Source organism: Amphimedon queenslandica, unplaced genomic scaffold, assembly GCF_000090795.2.
Source record: "Amphimedon queenslandica unplaced genomic scaffold, v1.1 AMPQUscaffold_13192, whole genome shotgun sequence".
Taxonomy (NCBI): Eukaryota; Metazoa; Porifera; class Demospongiae; order Haplosclerida; family Niphatidae; genus Amphimedon; species Amphimedon queenslandica.
The window spans coordinates 683-16845 of record NW_003546572.1 but is presented as its reverse complement, the minus strand read 5'-3'; the positions used below and the strand labels follow the sequence as shown (position 1 = coordinate 16845).

The 16163-nt window shown below is 36.6% G+C and overlaps 4 protein-coding genes across 4 annotated transcripts; 2 read left to right on the top strand and 2 right to left on the bottom strand.

The window, feature by feature from the left end:
• Positions 1-69: 69 nt before the first annotated feature.
• LOC100631751 (coiled-coil domain-containing protein 92-like) lies at positions 70-1463 on the top strand. Its single transcript, XM_003388864.3, has 3 exons — positions 70-306; positions 354-410; positions 467-1463. The coding sequence occupies exons 1-3, from the start codon at positions 177-179 to the stop codon at positions 1342-1344; spliced, it is 1065 nt and encodes a 354-aa protein (XP_003388912.1). The 5' UTR covers positions 70-176; the 3' UTR covers positions 1345-1463.
• Positions 1311-6725, bottom strand: LOC105313884 (uncharacterized). The gene is made up of 25 exons (XM_020000417.1): positions 6602-6725; positions 6438-6539; positions 6362-6391; positions 6246-6307; positions 5898-6066; positions 5782-5844; positions 4867-4934; positions 4669-4741; positions 4567-4613; positions 4472-4514; positions 4304-4425; positions 4062-4105; positions 3940-4015; positions 3691-3886; positions 3377-3570; positions 3282-3326; positions 3110-3224; positions 2846-2931; positions 2710-2789; positions 2607-2664; positions 2428-2500; positions 2307-2384; positions 2170-2245; positions 1824-1990; positions 1311-1549 (listed from the first exon to the last, which is right to left on the bottom strand). The coding sequence occupies exons 1-25, from the start codon at positions 6650-6652 to the stop codon at positions 1436-1438; spliced, it is 2232 nt and encodes a 743-aa protein (XP_019855976.1). The 5' UTR covers positions 6653-6725; the 3' UTR covers positions 1311-1435.
• Positions 6722-8749, top strand: LOC100631625 (methyltransferase-like protein 16 homolog). Its single transcript, XM_003388863.2, has 7 exons — positions 6722-7127; positions 7286-7429; positions 7476-7740; positions 7788-7857; positions 7978-8214; positions 8261-8384; positions 8434-8749. The coding sequence occupies exons 1-7, from the start codon at positions 6818-6820 to the stop codon at positions 8676-8678; spliced, it is 1395 nt and encodes a 464-aa protein (XP_003388911.1). The 5' UTR covers positions 6722-6817; the 3' UTR covers positions 8679-8749.
• Positions 8750-10369: 1620 nt separating this feature from the next.
• Positions 10370-15763, bottom strand: LOC105313883 (anaphase-promoting complex subunit 7-like). The gene is made up of 20 exons (XM_020000418.1): positions 15612-15763; positions 15460-15558; positions 15332-15391; positions 15210-15290; positions 15080-15162; positions 14988-15023; positions 14828-14941; positions 14427-14479; positions 13821-13855; positions 13040-13132; positions 12897-12985; positions 12703-12826; positions 12517-12574; positions 12354-12449; positions 12019-12119; positions 11916-11960; positions 11762-11877; positions 11462-11578; positions 10659-10860; positions 10370-10533 (listed from the first exon to the last, which is right to left on the bottom strand). The coding sequence occupies exons 1-20, from the start codon at positions 15693-15695 to the stop codon at positions 10456-10458; spliced, it is 1764 nt and encodes a 587-aa protein (XP_019855977.1). The 5' UTR covers positions 15696-15763; the 3' UTR covers positions 10370-10455.
• Between the last annotated feature and the right edge of the window lie 400 nt (positions 15764-16163).

The following is a 16163-nucleotide window of genomic DNA, read 5'->3' as shown; positions in this document are numbered from 1 at the left end:
TTATCAAATTCCACTGGCCATCATCTTGGACTTGGCCGCCATTTTTGTGTGACCTCTGTTGCTATTGGCAACCAAACACAAGCTCCGTGCTACCTGCATCTAATCATTGTCCTCTCTCTCTCTCTCTCCCTCTCTCTCTTTTCTTTTGAGCTCTAGCCTTCGTTGCTTCTAGAGATATGTCTTATGGTACTTTAGAAGCTACTGGACTGGATTCAAACAGTTCATTAAGTTTCTTACAAGCTGAACATTCTCAAACACTGAAAGGCCTTCATTCTGAAATACACAAGTTACAACAGAAATGTGCCAGTAAGTTCCTTGCATGCTACAACGAGTCTTTGTTATTTCTTTACTAGGACTAACGTTTGAGCTGACAATGGCTGGTGGGAATGGAGCAACCAGCTCTAAACAAGGTCATTATTGACTACAGTGGCATCATGTCAGTATTGTATTCTCTGGTTTCTCTTAGGTAATCTATTGGAGGAAGAAATGTTGCAGAATCAAGAGCAAATAGCTCTTTTGAGATCACAGTTAACAATGCATAAGGAGAAGATGAATTTCCTTGAGCGAGAAGTCCAAACACTACGCAAGCAAACGTCAAACTTGTTAAAAGAGAAGGAAGACTTACTAAAGATGACACAATTCAAAATTGAAGAGAAGTCAACAACCATAGCCCAATTGGTATCAAAGCTCCACCAGGCACAGCTATTGATACACACCCTCCAGCAAGGACAGCACTCTGCGGTCTCCTCTCCTTCCACTGCAGGCAGTTTCCTGGACCCTCCACCTGGGAGTCCTATCAGAACTCCTCGCGGACACATAATGCGTAGAACTGTCAGAAGAACTGAAACTTTCCCTCAACAAATGGTAGCCGGGAACATGGAGAGTGAAAACCCTGTTAGCAGAAAACACTCGGCAACAAGTGGACAGCTTATATCACCTTCAACAGACTCACTGGTGAAGAGCAGCAGAGATGAAGTCATAAGAGGACATGTGAAGCAGCCTCAAATACTAGCAAGGTCTTTAAAAATGCGGCAAGCACAGAAGCCAGTCCTGCCACCAATACAATCAAATGAAATACTTGAAGCAACAGCTTCAATACCGCCACCTCCAAATCCTCCTCCAGCCCACAGGCAAAGATACTCACTTAACAAAGGCCTTAATAGTGCTCCTTGCTCCTTACGTCTTATGAATTACTCATCTCGTCATCATTCTGCATTTCAAGGAGAAGAGGGCAAAGGAGACAAGGTAGAGGAGGAAGAGGAGTCTGAAGCAACAGAGGGTACTCTATTAGTGAAGCATCAAGCAGAATCTTTGTACTATAAGCCTCAGGCACATAGAAAATGATCAGTAATAATAATAATAATGATAATAATAATAATGTTATTATTAGTAGTGTAAAAATAATAATAATGATGATAATGATGACAACTATCATTTATTTTTGGGTGTTTTGTTGATAATAATCGCAAGCACTTGGAGGCGGAGCAGGAGTAATGGAAGGAGAAGCAACCATCTCTTGACTGATATTGTAAAGATTGATGGTTGTTAGCTAGTGGTAAACTGTTAAGGAATGCATAATATCATAATACTGGAATGCAACAATAATAAACAACCTTTGGTATGCAGAGATAATCATCACAAGGTCTGTGTGTGCATCAGTAATGTAATACCTGAGGACTGAGATATCTGCTTGAGGTGAAGCTGAGGGCAGACATCAAGGGACTCAGGTATTACACTACTGATACTTACCTCCAGACACAATGGACTACATGTAAGTTTTCTAACATTTTTGTAGTACAAAAATAATTATTCAATAAGGATACTCCTTTTGAGCCATGAGTATGCAAAGGAGGAAGCTTGAAAAACGATGGAGGCTGGCTGACCCTACTCTCATTCGACCCAGGTGGATGGAAGTAATTCTTAGCACGAGGATTATAGACAAGATGGCGTGAAGTAGAAGAAGGCATGAACAATGCAGGAACACAGACATCTAAAGAGTGAAAAAGAGAGTGAAATGAGATCCAAAACATTAAAAAATTATAAAAATGAAGAATTCTCTCCTTTTAAAGGGACTTTGGCCTTATTTTTGAGCAACTTTAAAATTTGTGATAAATCTAAACTTGATCGGAATCAGTTCAAACTTTCTACACAACACAAGTACATCCATACCTTGTAATGGTGAGCTATTAACTAAAGGGGCTAGTCTATGTAGAGCTGCCAATTGTGCTTCACATGTTTCATGTACCTAACACCAATATATATAATAATAATAATGTATGCATTCAATCAGTAGCTACTCATTGTACTTCTTGTTTAATTCTTTCAGTCAGTTCTGCTTGTCTTCTTAGACTGTCATGAGCAAATAAAGCTAGCCTCTCATAAAACTAACATAAAAGACAATCTTAAAACTGCAATACTATATCTCACATCATCTGGCCAGTGCTTGCCCCAAACAGGCAATCCAGCTAGTCTCGGCTTTCTTCTCTTTTCCAGCAACTTCCTGTACAAGACAACAAAAATAATAATAGTACACAGTAACTTGATTGATCATTGCATGAATACTGTATTAACATCATAATAATATTAGTGTCATTCTAACACCTTACTTTATTTCCAAAGGTGATTTTGTTTTTTTGGTACGACTAGTCTCAGATTCAATCAAAGCTACAGTCAATGGTATATGCACTATAACATTAATGAACTCCTAACCTTCTTCTAACTCTTTTATTTGCTTCTCTTTCTCTGATTTCATTTTGCTTAGAGTGTGAGACAACTGCTCCAGTTTCTTTCTATACAATTATTATAATCTAATGCTCTCAGTGTAATGATAGTGTGAACCACTCACTCATACTGATCTTGTACTAGCTTCAATTCTTCAGCATGTTTCAATGACATCTGGGCCAGCTCTTCAGCTGGAACAGTCTCTTCATCCTATGAAATAATAACAAAAATAACAACAACAATAATAGCAACAATAATAATAATACACTGTTTTGCTTAATAATTAATACAATACTAAAATACAGACCAACATGCTAAAATACAGACCAACACTGTCCATTAAATGGAGGTGTATGCTTCATCAATACACATTACAATTATCACTTACCTCAACTTGTTGAGGTGTTTCTGAGCTTTGGGGTCTACTAGAGACAAGAGTCAATGCTGAGACTGCAGTTGACTGCATCTCTACATTCTTTTTATAACCCATCTCCTCTACTAGCCTGGAAAAGAGGGACATCAAAATAATACAGACTACCCATTATAATTTGATAAGTTACATTTCTATTGACTGTGTCTCAGTTGATACATGAAATCTCTTGTGTCTTTAATAAAAAATAAATAAATAATAATAAAGAATTGTTCATAGGCTCACTTTAGAACACGTATCCATTGAAATGATAAAGGAATCTGTGGGGGATCAGGTGATTCATCAGCTTCTTCATCAACATGTACTGGAGTGAGTATATAGTTAACAGGAATGGCAGAACTAGTGGCATGGAGACTCCAGTCAACTGAACAATCAGAGTCATTGGTATCGTTTGATGGAACTATGATTTTATAATCATTCTAAATAAAGCGAGAATAACAATAATAATAGTAAATTTCTAAAAATAGTATTTTATTCTAAGAATAGAAACAATAACAATCAATGCATTATTATTATTATTATTATTTTTATTTTTATACCTCTAGTTTAATTTCAGGTAGTTGTATGAAGCAGCTTGCAAACATTTCATCAGCTAAACTCCTTGGAAAAACTGCAATACTTATCCTTGGAGACAGCATCATTCCAGTGCTGTCCTCCAAATTATCATCAGGGTTATGGAGAGATGGAAGGAAAGAGATGGCGTTCTTTGAGAGAGTAAAATGGAAACATTGATAGCTATAGAAAAGGAAAGAAGTTAAACAATATGACTAATACTCATTATGGCTCACTCTTCAGTGTTTGGTTGGTAAATCTTTGAAGCAAAGAATTCACTTTCTAGTGTTATGCTGCAACAAATGTCACTCTCTATAAAATGAACTGAAACAGTCTATGGAATCAATTAGATACTCACCTTCAAGCAGTTCTATAGGCCTGTACATGAAGACTAGCAAATGACTAGAAATGGAATATAAAGCATAACTCAATGGCTAATAGAGTACTGCAACTTTAGCAAATATTTTAAATTATTAATAGTGGTAATGTGCTAGAATTTATGGAGTATAAAGGCTAGCAAACTTCTATTGCATCAAAGATGCTAAAAGCATGCACATGATGGCAGTTTAAACACTCAAATAAAAGTGGAGCAATCATTACTGGTCATATTCAGGCTCATCTGTCCAAGCAACTGCATCACTTGTAATGACTAGGGGTCCTTCAGGGGATAAACTCTGCTCTATTGATACAGGAGTCTCTTCTAATCCAGAGAACGGATTCCCCTAAATATAATAATAGTTATTATTAAAAGCATACAATAAAGCTTACTTTAAGGACACTCCCGGTGTGTTGTGAAGCTAAAGCTTGAGACCTATACATGATAGTATTATATGGAAGATAGTGGATTCATTTCTTTTACTTACAGTTCACTTGCTAGCTCCTTCAGCTCACCCTCACTCTCGGACAAGACCTTAGATAAAATAAATAAATGAATAAATAAATAAATAAATGATAATGCTATGTACAGGTCTGTGTGAGTATGGATCTTCTTCATCAAAGGAGTCCGATTCATCACTGTCAGAACCATAAGGATTATAACTACCACAATAATAATAATAATAATAATAATAATAATAATAATAATAATAATAATAGTAATAATAATAATAATAATAATAATAATGGTAAATAATTTAGTAGTGGAAGCCACTTTCAGTACTTACCCATTGGCAATTTTCTTTTTGAAAGGTTCAATTCTGAACTTCCATCTCCTCCCAGTAGATTTTGATGACTATAAGAAATTAATCAAATAAAATAATTGGATAGCAAAACTTTTAGCTGAAACCATTAGTTCCATTGTCACAAAAAACCCATTAGTTCTATTGTCACAAAATTTGTGACAGGAAAAACCCCATTAGTTCCATTGTCTCAAATTTTGGTGTTTTCTTAAAATGGTTGTAATTTGAAAAATTGAAGTCAGAATCACCTCAAACTTTCTACATAGCATAAGGACATCAATATGTACCAAAAAATGTAATAAAAATTGGGGGTGATTTTGGAGCCATTTTTTGGAAAAAACCATGGACTATAGCCTTGGGTATTTTTCAGAATCTAGGCATTTTCTAAAAAGGGCTGTAACTTGAAAAATTAAAGTCGAAATCACCTCAAACTTTCTACACAGCATAAGGACATCAATATGTATTAGAAAATGTAATAAAAATTTGGGATGATTTCGGAGCCATTTTTTGGAAAAAAACCATGGACTATAGCCTTGGGTATTTTTCAGATTTTTGACGTTTTCTTAAAATGGCCATAACTCGAAAAATTAAAGTCGAAATCACCTCAAACTTTCTACACAGCATAAGGGCATCAATATGTATCAGAAAATGTAATAAAAATTTGGGGTGATTTCGGAGCCATTTTTTGGAAAAAAACCATGGACTATAGCCTTGGGTATTTTTCAGATTTTTGACGTTTTCTTAAAATGGCCATAACTTGAAAAATTGAAGTTGGAATCACCTCAAACTTTCTACACAGCATAAGGACATCAATATGTACCAAAAAATGTAATAAAAATTGGGGGTGATTTTGGAGCCATTTTTTGGAAAAAAAATCATGGAAATGTATTTAATATTTACCATAACTTTAGTATAGACTTTCATCCAGTTATTCAATCTTTTCTCATGCTCTATCTTGTCAGCCTTTATAATAGCAGAAAGTATTTAACACATAATGCTATCAATGCCATTCCCACCTTAACAGCTAACAGTTCTAATTTCCTCAAAGCTACAGAGAGCTGTCTATCCTTATTCTCATATTCTGTCCTCAATTTCTTTAAAGCATCACTCTTCTCTTCCCACGGGTGAGCATACTGATGAACCAAACGAATGAGCTCACTTGACAGTGCATCTAAATCAGAAGAACTGTGCAGGGAAATATATATATTTTAAAGCAATAATAATAATAGTAATAGAGGTAGTTTTGCATTGTTGCTTCTTTAGCAATTGAATGATAAAGAGAATGTGCATAATGCAGAAAATGGATGAAAAATAAGTTAAACTGAAGAGTAGAACTACTACTGTATTAGCTACCATACACTCACCTCCTGTGTATTTGTGACGAGAGTACAGTTAGTTTTAGGAGAAGGTTTGATGGCAGTGAATGCTAATAATTGAACAATACAAGATTATCTTATTTTTTTTAATTCATTTTTTTTACCTTGAGTAGTTCATTCTTGAATTCATAAAGCTAGGAGCAGTAACTGATTCATTACATCAATAATGAGAATGCTAACCTCATTTAGAGTGTTGGTATGAGATACTAAAGAGCTGCTGACGTTATCACAGAGCTGTGTAAACTTGTTTGGGTTTGAATCATTTCTTTTCACACCTCCAGACTAGAGCATAATAGAAATAACAGAGCTCATGATGTAAGTTTACACAATTATTATAAACGTACTAAATCTAACTTAAAGTCAAGGCTTTTCCTTTCAGCAGCAGCAGCAGTCATGATGAAAAAGAAAGAAAAATATCAAAATTATCTATTTTTCTGAGCTGCAAAAAAACGAGATCCGCCCACAATCAAACCACACCCTTCTGTAATAAAGACTAAGGGAGAGATAAATCTGAAATATGATACGAATAGAACATTCTCTATAAATTTCCTTTACCAGAGATGCATCCCAGAAACATCTTCAACAAGAGAAAACCTGATTTTGCTGAATATGCAAAGACCCATCCTGCCTTAGAGCCCCATCTGATCAAGAAAGCTACCAGTAAAGGAGAGGGGTTCCAGTACACAATAGATTTCAGTAGTACCCAGTCCCTCCATGAGCTGGCAGCAGCTACACTACAGCACGAGTTTGGATTGAGTGTGGACTTACCTTCCGGACACTTGGTACCATCGATACCGCAAAGACTTAATTATATTCATTGGGTAGAGGATCTTGTAGGGAAAGAGAGTGACGTAATCGGAATAGACATTGGTAAAGTCATTGTACATGAATACGTAGATGAGCAAAAAAAGAAGACAGAAAAGCAAATTAATTTTCACGTTTGCAAACTAAAAAAATTAAAAAACGATTTGCAAAATAATATCTTTCAAATTGTCACGCTATATTTTTATCATTATTTTCTTCAATAGGTTGCGGTCCATTGTGCATATTCCCTTTGCTAAGTTGTACTATTAACAACAATTGGAAGTTCATTGCAACAGAAGTGCAACCAGACTGCACTACATATGCACTAGAAAATATCAAAAGAAATAACCTGAAACCAAAAATCACAGGTAACAATATTCATTACATTTATTAATAATTATTAAGTTCTATCAGTGATTCAAGTTGCTCCTGACGTATTTTTAAAAGGTGTGGTAGATACTGCATCGTATGACCACACCCAGTTTACATTCTGCATGTGTAATCCGCCGTTTTACAAAGACGGAGATGAATTGAAGGGTGGGGCTTCAAGAACTGGTCACAGACCAGTACCAAAAACGTTGAATACTGGGAATGAGATTGAGACGATGACAAGCGGAGGAGAGGTGGAGTTTGTGAGGAATATTGTGAAGGAAAGCATGTCAATTGGAACTAGGATAAAGTAAGAGAGAGAGAGAGAGTAGAAAAAATAACCACTTATTATTTTAGGTGGTATACAAGCATGTTAGGAAAGAAGGACAGTCTGGCAAAAATAAAAAACTTTTTAAAAGAGCTGAAGGTATGATGATACAACCACGCACAAAAAGCCAAATATCACCAATCTTGATCAATAATCTTTTGCCTCTGAGAAGTATAAACATTACAGTACTTTGTTATTTCTAAGTAATCCACGTTACAGGTTCCTGTGATACTTGATACTACATTTGTACAAGGTAGAACTCATCGTTGGGGTGTGGCCTGGTCATACGATCATTCCTTAATGCCAAGTCAGGAGCAACTACCCCAAAAAAGAAAATTAATTGAAAAAAGGAAGTCAGACCCTTTTATTGTAAATTTACCGAAATCCTACTGTCAAGAGAGTGATGGATACCAGAGAGCAGTGAAGTGGATGGAAGATACCTTACATAAATTAAAAGTATTGTTCTGTATTTTGCCTCGTTCTTTATGTCTCTCTCTCTTAGATAGAACATGTTGACATTGGTGATGATGATGATGAGAAAACATGGCACTGTACTGCTAGTGTGAACACTTGGTCAAAGCAAAGAAAGAGAAAGAGATTAATGACAAGAATCAAAGATAACCCTGGTATAATACCTTGTATTATAGCTACTCTCTTTACTTTGATTCTTTTTAGAACAATCAAAAGAATTACTAGCTGAATTGGAATCATTAAATACGCCATGCAGCATTGAATTTAAGCTATCAGTAGTGACTGATGATTATCATTATGACTGCAAAAGAATGAAGGAACAAGAAAGGAGAGAAGAAGCAGCAAGTGACAATAATGATAATCAGATATTATATGTATTCGAATTGGTTAATGGTCATAGAGATGAGCTACATCAAATTGTTCAGTTAACAGGAAACTGGTTATCTTAAATTAATAATAATAGCAATGATATTTACAGTACGTATGTGTGATTTAAAAATGAAAATTAAATGATTATAATAATAATAATAAAATAATAGTTATTCTGTATATGTGCTGTGATGAATTGGTAATGCATTTGAAATACTGCTAATGATATCAGTGGCTTTGATGCAGTCCTGCTCCCATAGCTTCTGTACAGAGTTAAGCACAACTGTATTTCCCATGAGAATACTTTGGGCGATTGCCCTTGTCTCTTTGCAGCTGCAGCCTTTAGACTCCAGGCCCTCCTTGTGTGAGCTGATCTTTTTCGAATAAGACACAAGCAATGATTGTATGTATTGCGATTGCTTTGTGATGGATTGTGAAGCCTCAAGGAGACCATTAACACAATCAATGATATGTTTCAAGCCAGGAGAGAGAGTGCAGCTTGCTGGATCTACATGTATCGACTTGGTATACAAATCCTCGCTTAAAAGTAACTGATCACTTGAGCTCATCAAATGAGTAGCAATGCAGTCTGCTATGCTGCTGGATTGAGATGAAGTTAAGAGCTTATTCAGTGAAGATTCAAAGGAGGAGCTGAGCCCACCAATCGTTAGTAGGAGAGAGTTGACTTCTTCGATGAATCCATTGTCAAACTCAGATTGTCCGGTTGGTAGAATGCTCAGCACTAAATCTCCTTTATCGGTTGTCCTTGATTCAAAATTACAGCTGCCACTGTCTTGTTTCATCAGTTGATGCAAGAGCTTTGACTTCTCTGAATATAAATGCAATATTTTCTTTTCTATGTCTTTAAACTGTTCTGTGAGACGGTGGCTATGAACCTTGACTGTCACGGGGCTCTTACTATGAATAATAGAAGAGCTGCTGTTCAATGGAGGAAGCAGAGGCTGTGTTTGTTGGTTGTTGCAAGCCATTAGGGACGAAATAGGGACAGCTCCATCAGGAAATACAGGAGAAGCTGTCCTCCGGTATGGCTTACTACTGCTGCCTGCGTGGACTCTCTTCACTCGGGCGGCTTTGCCCCCACTTGTTCTTTTCTCTCCGGAGCCTGCAGCTTGGGGAGATCTCGGCTTGAGGGATGATTGCAAGGAGAAAGAGCAGGAGCTGTCGCCGCCTTGAAAGATATCTTGAATGTCACCTAATTCGGTGGAAGAGGAGGCTGGGGAAGAGACAGGGAATATCTGAGGACTCCCAACAGGCTGTGGATAGCAGGAAGATAAGGCTCTCTGCTGCTGCTCATAGAGGCCATCACTGCTGCAGGGAAAAGGATAGCTCAACCCAGCATTGCCAGACCAGCAATAGCTGATCCCTTGATCACTAAAAGGAAACGTTGAAGGAGAGAGGGTCACAGCAGACTCCATTGAGGAAAGAAAACGTTGCAGAAAAGAGAAGGAAAGTATTTCTAGCCTTTGCTGCTATGCCCAAGCAAATTTATAAGCAAGGAGTGCGTGGGTGGTAGCTCAGCCGAGCTATGAATATCATTAACGAGCTATGAATATCGTTATCAGTTTCACTGGGCAACCGTGAAAAGGGAAGGAACCTTTCTCTCCTCTCAAATGAAAGGTGTTCAATACGCGCGAAAAAGCTCCATAGAGAGGGGGAGATGCCCACAACATTATCAACAGGAATTCTTCCACACATCAAAACATCTAATGATCCTCTCACACTCTATTTCTGTTGAGATGATAAACAATAATTACTTAAAAATCACTGTAAACAATATTATAATTGGACACGTAGATGTAATCGCGCATGTTTGTGTCACTCTATGACTGGTAATGCTCAATAATCTCCTTCCCCTTCCTCCTCCTCTTCCTCACCAAAATCAAGGACTGGGAAAGCAGAGACATCACCACCTAGCTATAAACAAACAGATCATTAGAGGGGAAGGAGAGAGAGAGGGGGAAAGGAGAAAAACATTTATATAAAGTAAAGACAAGAGAAAGGATTAATCTTAAATTATATATACCCGGTATATGACTCACATCTCTTGAAGCAGCTGGTGTTCCTTCGCCAACTTGACCAAACAATATGTCAGATAAATTCTCTTTTGCTTCAGCAGGTTCATTCTCGTCCCCTCCCCCTCTCTCTCCTTCTCTCTCAAATTCCATCAAAGTATCACCAGAAGACATCTTCTCTTGCAGTGAGAGAAGACTAGATACAGCATCATTGAAATCTGGATCCATTCTAAGGAGAAGGAGAGAGAGAGAGATAGGGGGAGGGTGAGAGAGTGGTAGGGGAGTGTTAATTAAGAGGTATAATGGATGGAGAGGAGAGAGAGTGACAGAGAGAAGGAACAAAGATAAATAAAGACAGAGGGAAATAAAGAATGGCCAAGGAGAGACAAAATAAAACCCAGCTGCTAATACAAGGCTTGGGCTCTGTGGTTTTCTGTATATCATTACAATAAATGGACCTGATTCCCAAATTGTCACAAAGTGACAGAAATTGGTAAAGACAAAAATAAGAGTCTGCCAGTATATAATAAGTACATGTACCCCACTAATAGAAAGGAGAGGTGAAGGTGACATATATATATGTACATACATGTATATACGTGGTAACGTGTTGATGTTAGTTGGTGACATTTGATATCTTCATACTGAAAGTACGTTTAGTGCATCAATAACAACAATAATAAGCTCTGATTCTCTAAGTTACGTTTTTTTTAACGAAATGTAGAGAAGCAATCGCCTTTTATTGCATCAAATATTTCACACCTCTCTACCAGCACCGCCCATTTCTCAAACTCCACCCATTTCTCCGGCAATAAGAGTGAATTGCTAACCTTACGGATATCTCATAATTCTCCAATGCCTCCACAAAGTGTTTCAATAATTCGTAGCATTTTGCGAGTTCGTAATACAAAGGAGCTGATTGATGTACCTTCAAAATATCTTTCAACCTACAGGACGTCAACAAAAACAACAAATAAACAAAAAACAAATGTAAACAAACAAAAATTCCCTTACACAAAGAGGTGATTGTCTCACAAATTACAAGATAAAATAATGATGGTATTGTTTGTTAATAAATATAAACGTTAAAAAATAATCCCAAAAAATTATAAAAATAATGACTCGCTTACATTTCAATGGCTTTAGGTACAGTTTGGGTTGATTGAGTGAGAGAGTGACAGAGAGCTATGGTGGCTCTGTCAAAAGTCTTATCAAGTTTCACAGCATTCTCAAGACACTTAATGGCCTGGAAAAGAGAATTAAACAAATTCAAACAACACAAACCTTAGCCTCAGTCCCTGGTTTACTAGCTAACACAATGGCTTCAAGCTACAAGAATCAACAAAATAACAACAATTGATTAATAATCCTAGTCACTTTCACTTACATAGAGCTGCTGTGAAGGGATCTTAATGCTCTTAACGGCTGAGGACATTGTACTGAAGGCTGCTCTGTAACCTCTGCATATCAGGTAGCATCTCAACAAACCTTCAAAAACAACAAACATGATAACAATGATCAAGTAGGCAGAACAAAAGAGACATTATCTTGAATCAATCAACACCCACTAGTGGCTGGTTTATTATTATTAGTGACACGAATGAGCGATTTCGTATGTTTTTTAAATTCACTAAAATTAGTAAACATGCCATGAAAAGAGCAGGTGTTACTATACACAGTATATGATCATAACTAACAGCTGCTGTTCAGTGTGACGCTTACTTTCATATGCTTCAAAGAAAGATGGATCAATCCTAATAGCCTCTTGATAACTAACAATGGCTTCTTCATACTTCTGTCTTGATAGACTTATTGTGCCTGGAAAGAGAGAGAGAGAGAGAGAGGGGGGGGGGGAGAGCTCAAATCATTAATTTTGTTGAAGTACCTAATAAATATGATTTCTCAGATTTCCCGGCCTCTAAAGAGCTCATGATGTTATTGATCTAAAAAATGGGTCTAATAAATTTTCATTCCCATACTCAGAATCTCATGCATGCATGTCTCATTCTCAAACTTTCAAACCTCATTCTGTGCATGCACTAACATTCATAACACTATCTATATCTCATACCTTTTGTATCAGTATTTGGACGTGGGTCGCATTTGATCTCTTTTGTGTCCTGAGGAGTGACCATATCTTCACGACCAGTGGCTGAGGGTGGAGTGATGACACAGCCAATAACTGATCCGCTAGCCTGAAGAGAGAGAGAGAGAGAGGGGAGGAGGAGGGGAGAGTGAGAGGAACAGTCTATTAAATTCATCTACTTTGAGTTGGTTGGATTTGATGATTTCGATGACAATAATCTCCCAAAAGTGTCCATGTAGTTGATAACATAAGGATCCTGGACACAGGCCTATCATGACATTAATTATTAATAAATGAATAATGAGGTTTATTTCTGGTTGACTTTTTTAAATAACTCAATGGCTTGGGATTTCTTTAATAATTTTGACATGATCCAACCAATCTGACTGTTATTTTCTGGACTAAGAGTGAAACCCTACAAGAAATGAGGAGATTAAATAAATAATAATAATAATAATGTATTAAAATATGGAAGGATATACTTCTGACAGAAAACCACATGAAATAGACTTTCAGAATAACAGGTAATTTTAGAAGGGGAACATTCTGGGCCATTTGCCAAAAATATAACCTATCAACACTGTGCACATGCTCAAAACCACAGCCTAACAAATCAAACTTTCTATTATTAATCAAAAAAATTTGGCAAAAAAAAAATTATACAAAAATCTCTGAATTAACAAGTACAAGATACATGTACAATCATCAAATTGTGAATATGAATAGCTATTATAGGAGACTTGATACCGTTTAGTCTACACTGATAATACTCCACATTGGGCTACACCACTATACACATGTATGTACATGTATGCAAACACCACACATTAACTTTCAATTCAAAATGATAAATATGAGGAATATAAGAAAGACTCCAAAATATCATCATTCCAGGAATAATAATGCTAGTTTATTACAACGCCTCCGAAGTTATTAAGTGGTTGGGTGGGAGAGAGAGCAGCTGCCATTAGGATGTAAGATGTAACAGGTAAACAATGGCACTCTTCTTTTATCAAACAATACACAAACCAAACACAAAAGACATTTGGAAACACTGCCGTGAGAGCCTCCATACGTTAGGAGTCTTTCTAAAAAGTGCTCACCGATTTGTTGAGTGTCTCAAAATCTCTCAGGGCATCTGTGAAAGTACAAAGACAAGATAATTAAATATTAAGGATAATTAAATATTAAGTATAATTACTGTATATATTATGGGATTCTTTAATGAGGTGCGAGAAATATAATCATTAATTATTTAATTAATTGTGTGTGCTAGCTTTCCATTTCCAATGAATTCAAGTTGTAAGATTGAAAATGAAGCAAAAAAATCCCCTCACAAATCAATGAATGTCATTAAGAGAAGAGGGTAATGAATATCTTTAAGGTTGAGCCCTCAATGAATATCATTAAAGTCACCCCACCCCACCCCCCACTGGAGTGTGGTTCAGTAGAATAGAAAGGGGGATTGGAGTGGTTGAGCAATGCACTTACTTGAAAATGATCAAATACTTCACAGTAACCAGAATATAATATTAATAATAATGAATAAATGTTAATAATTAATAATAATTGGTGGGGAGTAACTAGTAGCTTGTTAAAAATAGAAAAAAATAAATAAGACCATTAGCTCCTAGTTAATATATGCTCCTTAATAACTATGGTTATTAATAACTAGTACTTAATAACTAGCCCCTCCCCCAAACCATTACCTGCATATTGATATAATGATATATTCTCTTGAGCTTTAAGCCAAACACTTAGCCTATAAATAAAATCAAATCTACATGCAAGAGTATTAATATTACTATTAGTATTACAGGTATATGTAATGCTAATAGTATTGTGTATTAGGTACAGATTTCCAAGAAGAAGAATCACTTCCCTTCTAAAAGAAACTCTCTCTTTCTCTCTTTTTCTTTCTGTCTCAATTTCAATATCACAATCACATTGAAAGCATATTAATTATCAGGAGGACTGTCACCCACCCACCCTCCCTCTCTCTCTCTCCCTCCCTCTCTCTCTCTCCCTCCCCCTCTCGCTCTCCCTCTCTTTCTCTCCTTCCCTCTCTCGCTCTCTCCTTCTCTCTCCCTCCTCCTCTCTCCTCTTTTACCAGTTATAAGAAGAAAGAGATGGTGAATGTTGTCTAAATATGGCCACCAGCTGAGCTAGTGACACTCCTAGAGAAAGCAATGCTGTTACAGCTTCCAAAGCAAATGGACATTTCCTAAGAGACAGTGAGAATGTATAGAGCTACTACAATCAGAGCTTACATTAAAACCATCCGGTAATACATGACAGCATTGTTACTGGAGGAAGAGAGAGAAGGATTGTTACTATTATTAGAAGAAGAATTACAACGAACTTGTCCTTTTTGAAATTTTGATACAACTTTGCTAAAGCTAATTCAATTTGTATAGTTCTCTGCTTCACTGGAACAGATAATAACTAATAAATAAATAAATAAAAAATAAATTAATACTAGATGTACTTACAGCATGGATAGCATCATCGTATTGCCTTAATTTTAAATAACATTTATAAATACTCCATTGTATTCTACCTTCACTCACGTTCTAATCAAAGAAATGAAAATAAAATTATTTCAAATACAAACCTTAATGTCTGAATCTGATTGGCTGCCTGCTTCAGCAGTGAGAGCCTGACGATAATAGTGCTAAAGGAAAAGATAATATCCACCCACGTACTTTAAATTAATGACCACACCCACCAATAATATCTTACCAAGGCCCTATTGTATTGCTCGTCATTGTAGAGGGAGTCTCCATAAGACGCTAATAAAAATCTATTTTTAATAGAGCAGTTAAAAACCAACATGTCAGCCTAAAAACGTGAGGAAAGAAGATAAATTATACAAAATGGATATTTCAATTTACCAGTAGCTGGGCGCTTTTGTCAAGACCTAGCTGATTGAGAGAATGGAGCTGATCCATCAAGAGAGAAAAATCGACCGCCTCCATTTTTACTCACTTAGCACAGCACGTGGTTACAGTATACTTCCGGGAATCTTGTCCGGCAGGTCCGCATTCTCTGGCCTAGGGTCACACCCATGTATGAAGATTGCGCAATCCAGTACGTGTTACCAAGCAACGAAATACGTCAGGCGGGATCAGAACAGAAGATGAGGAAGAAGCACGAGGCAGTCATTGCCTCTCTTACTCTCTCTTTTTCTTCAGGTTTTATCATTCTCTATTGAGAATCCCCTCTCTCTTTTTCTTTTACTAGGTTTGCTGGAAAGAGACAGGCAGGTTACTGTGTCCTGTATGTACAAGCTTGTAGCATTCTTTGTGTAAGGAGGAGCCATGACTTGTTACTGTCTGGAGTACAGGATAATTAATGAGATAAGTTAATACACACACACACACAGTGTTCCTGTATATGAGTGTGTGATGAATAATGGAGGGAATAGTTTATCTAAGTGTCAGTTG

What these genes read in the sequence shown, in the direction of transcription:
- LOC100631751 (XM_003388864.3), top strand. Translation starts at nt 177, where the DNA reads ATGTCTTATGGTACTTTAGAAGCTACTGGACTGGATTCAAACAGTTCA. An exon ending in GTTACAACAGAAATGTGCCA is followed by an intron (nt 307 to 353) that starts GTAAGTTCCTTG and finishes TTTCTTTACTAG; the next exon opens with GACTAACGTTTGAGCTGACA. An exon ending in AGCAACCAGCTCTAAACAAG is followed by an intron (nt 411 to 466) that starts GTCATTATTGAC and finishes GGTTTCTCTTAG; the next exon opens with GTAATCTATTGGAGGAAGAA.
- LOC105313884 (XM_020000417.1), bottom strand. Translation starts at nt 6,652, where the DNA reads ATGACTGCTGCTGCTGCTGAAAGGAAAAGCCTTGACTTTAAGTTAGAT. An exon ending in TAGAACTGTTAGCTGTTAAG is followed by an intron (nt 5,845 to 5,897) that starts GTGGGAATGGCA and finishes GCTATTATAAAG; the next exon opens with GCTGACAAGATAGAGCATGA. An exon ending in ATCCATACTCACACAGACCT is followed by an intron (nt 4,614 to 4,668) that starts GTACATAGCATT and finishes ATTTTATCTAAG; the next exon opens with GTCTTGTCCGAGAGTGAGGG.
- LOC100631625 (XM_003388863.2), top strand. Translation starts at nt 6,818, where the DNA reads ATGCATCCCAGAAACATCTTCAACAAGAGAAAACCTGATTTTGCTGAA. An exon ending in ACTTTTTAAAAGAGCTGAAG is followed by an intron (nt 7,858 to 7,977) that starts GTATGATGATAC and finishes TCCACGTTACAG; the next exon opens with GTTCCTGTGATACTTGATAC. An exon ending in ATACCTTACATAAATTAAAA is followed by an intron (nt 8,215 to 8,260) that starts GTATTGTTCTGT and finishes TCTCTCTCTTAG; the next exon opens with ATAGAACATGTTGACATTGG.
- LOC105313883 (XM_020000418.1), bottom strand. Translation starts at nt 15,695, where the DNA reads ATGGAGGCGGTCGATTTTTCTCTCTTGATGGATCAGCTCCATTCTCTC. An exon ending in AACCAGGGACTGAGGCTAAG is followed by an intron (nt 11,878 to 11,915) that starts GTTTGTGTTGTT and finishes TCTCTTTTCCAG; the next exon opens with GCCATTAAGTGTCTTGAGAA. An exon ending in GTACCTAAAGCCATTGAAAT is followed by an intron (nt 11,579 to 11,761) that starts GTAAGCGAGTCA and finishes GACGTCCTGTAG; the next exon opens with GTTGAAAGATATTTTGAAGG.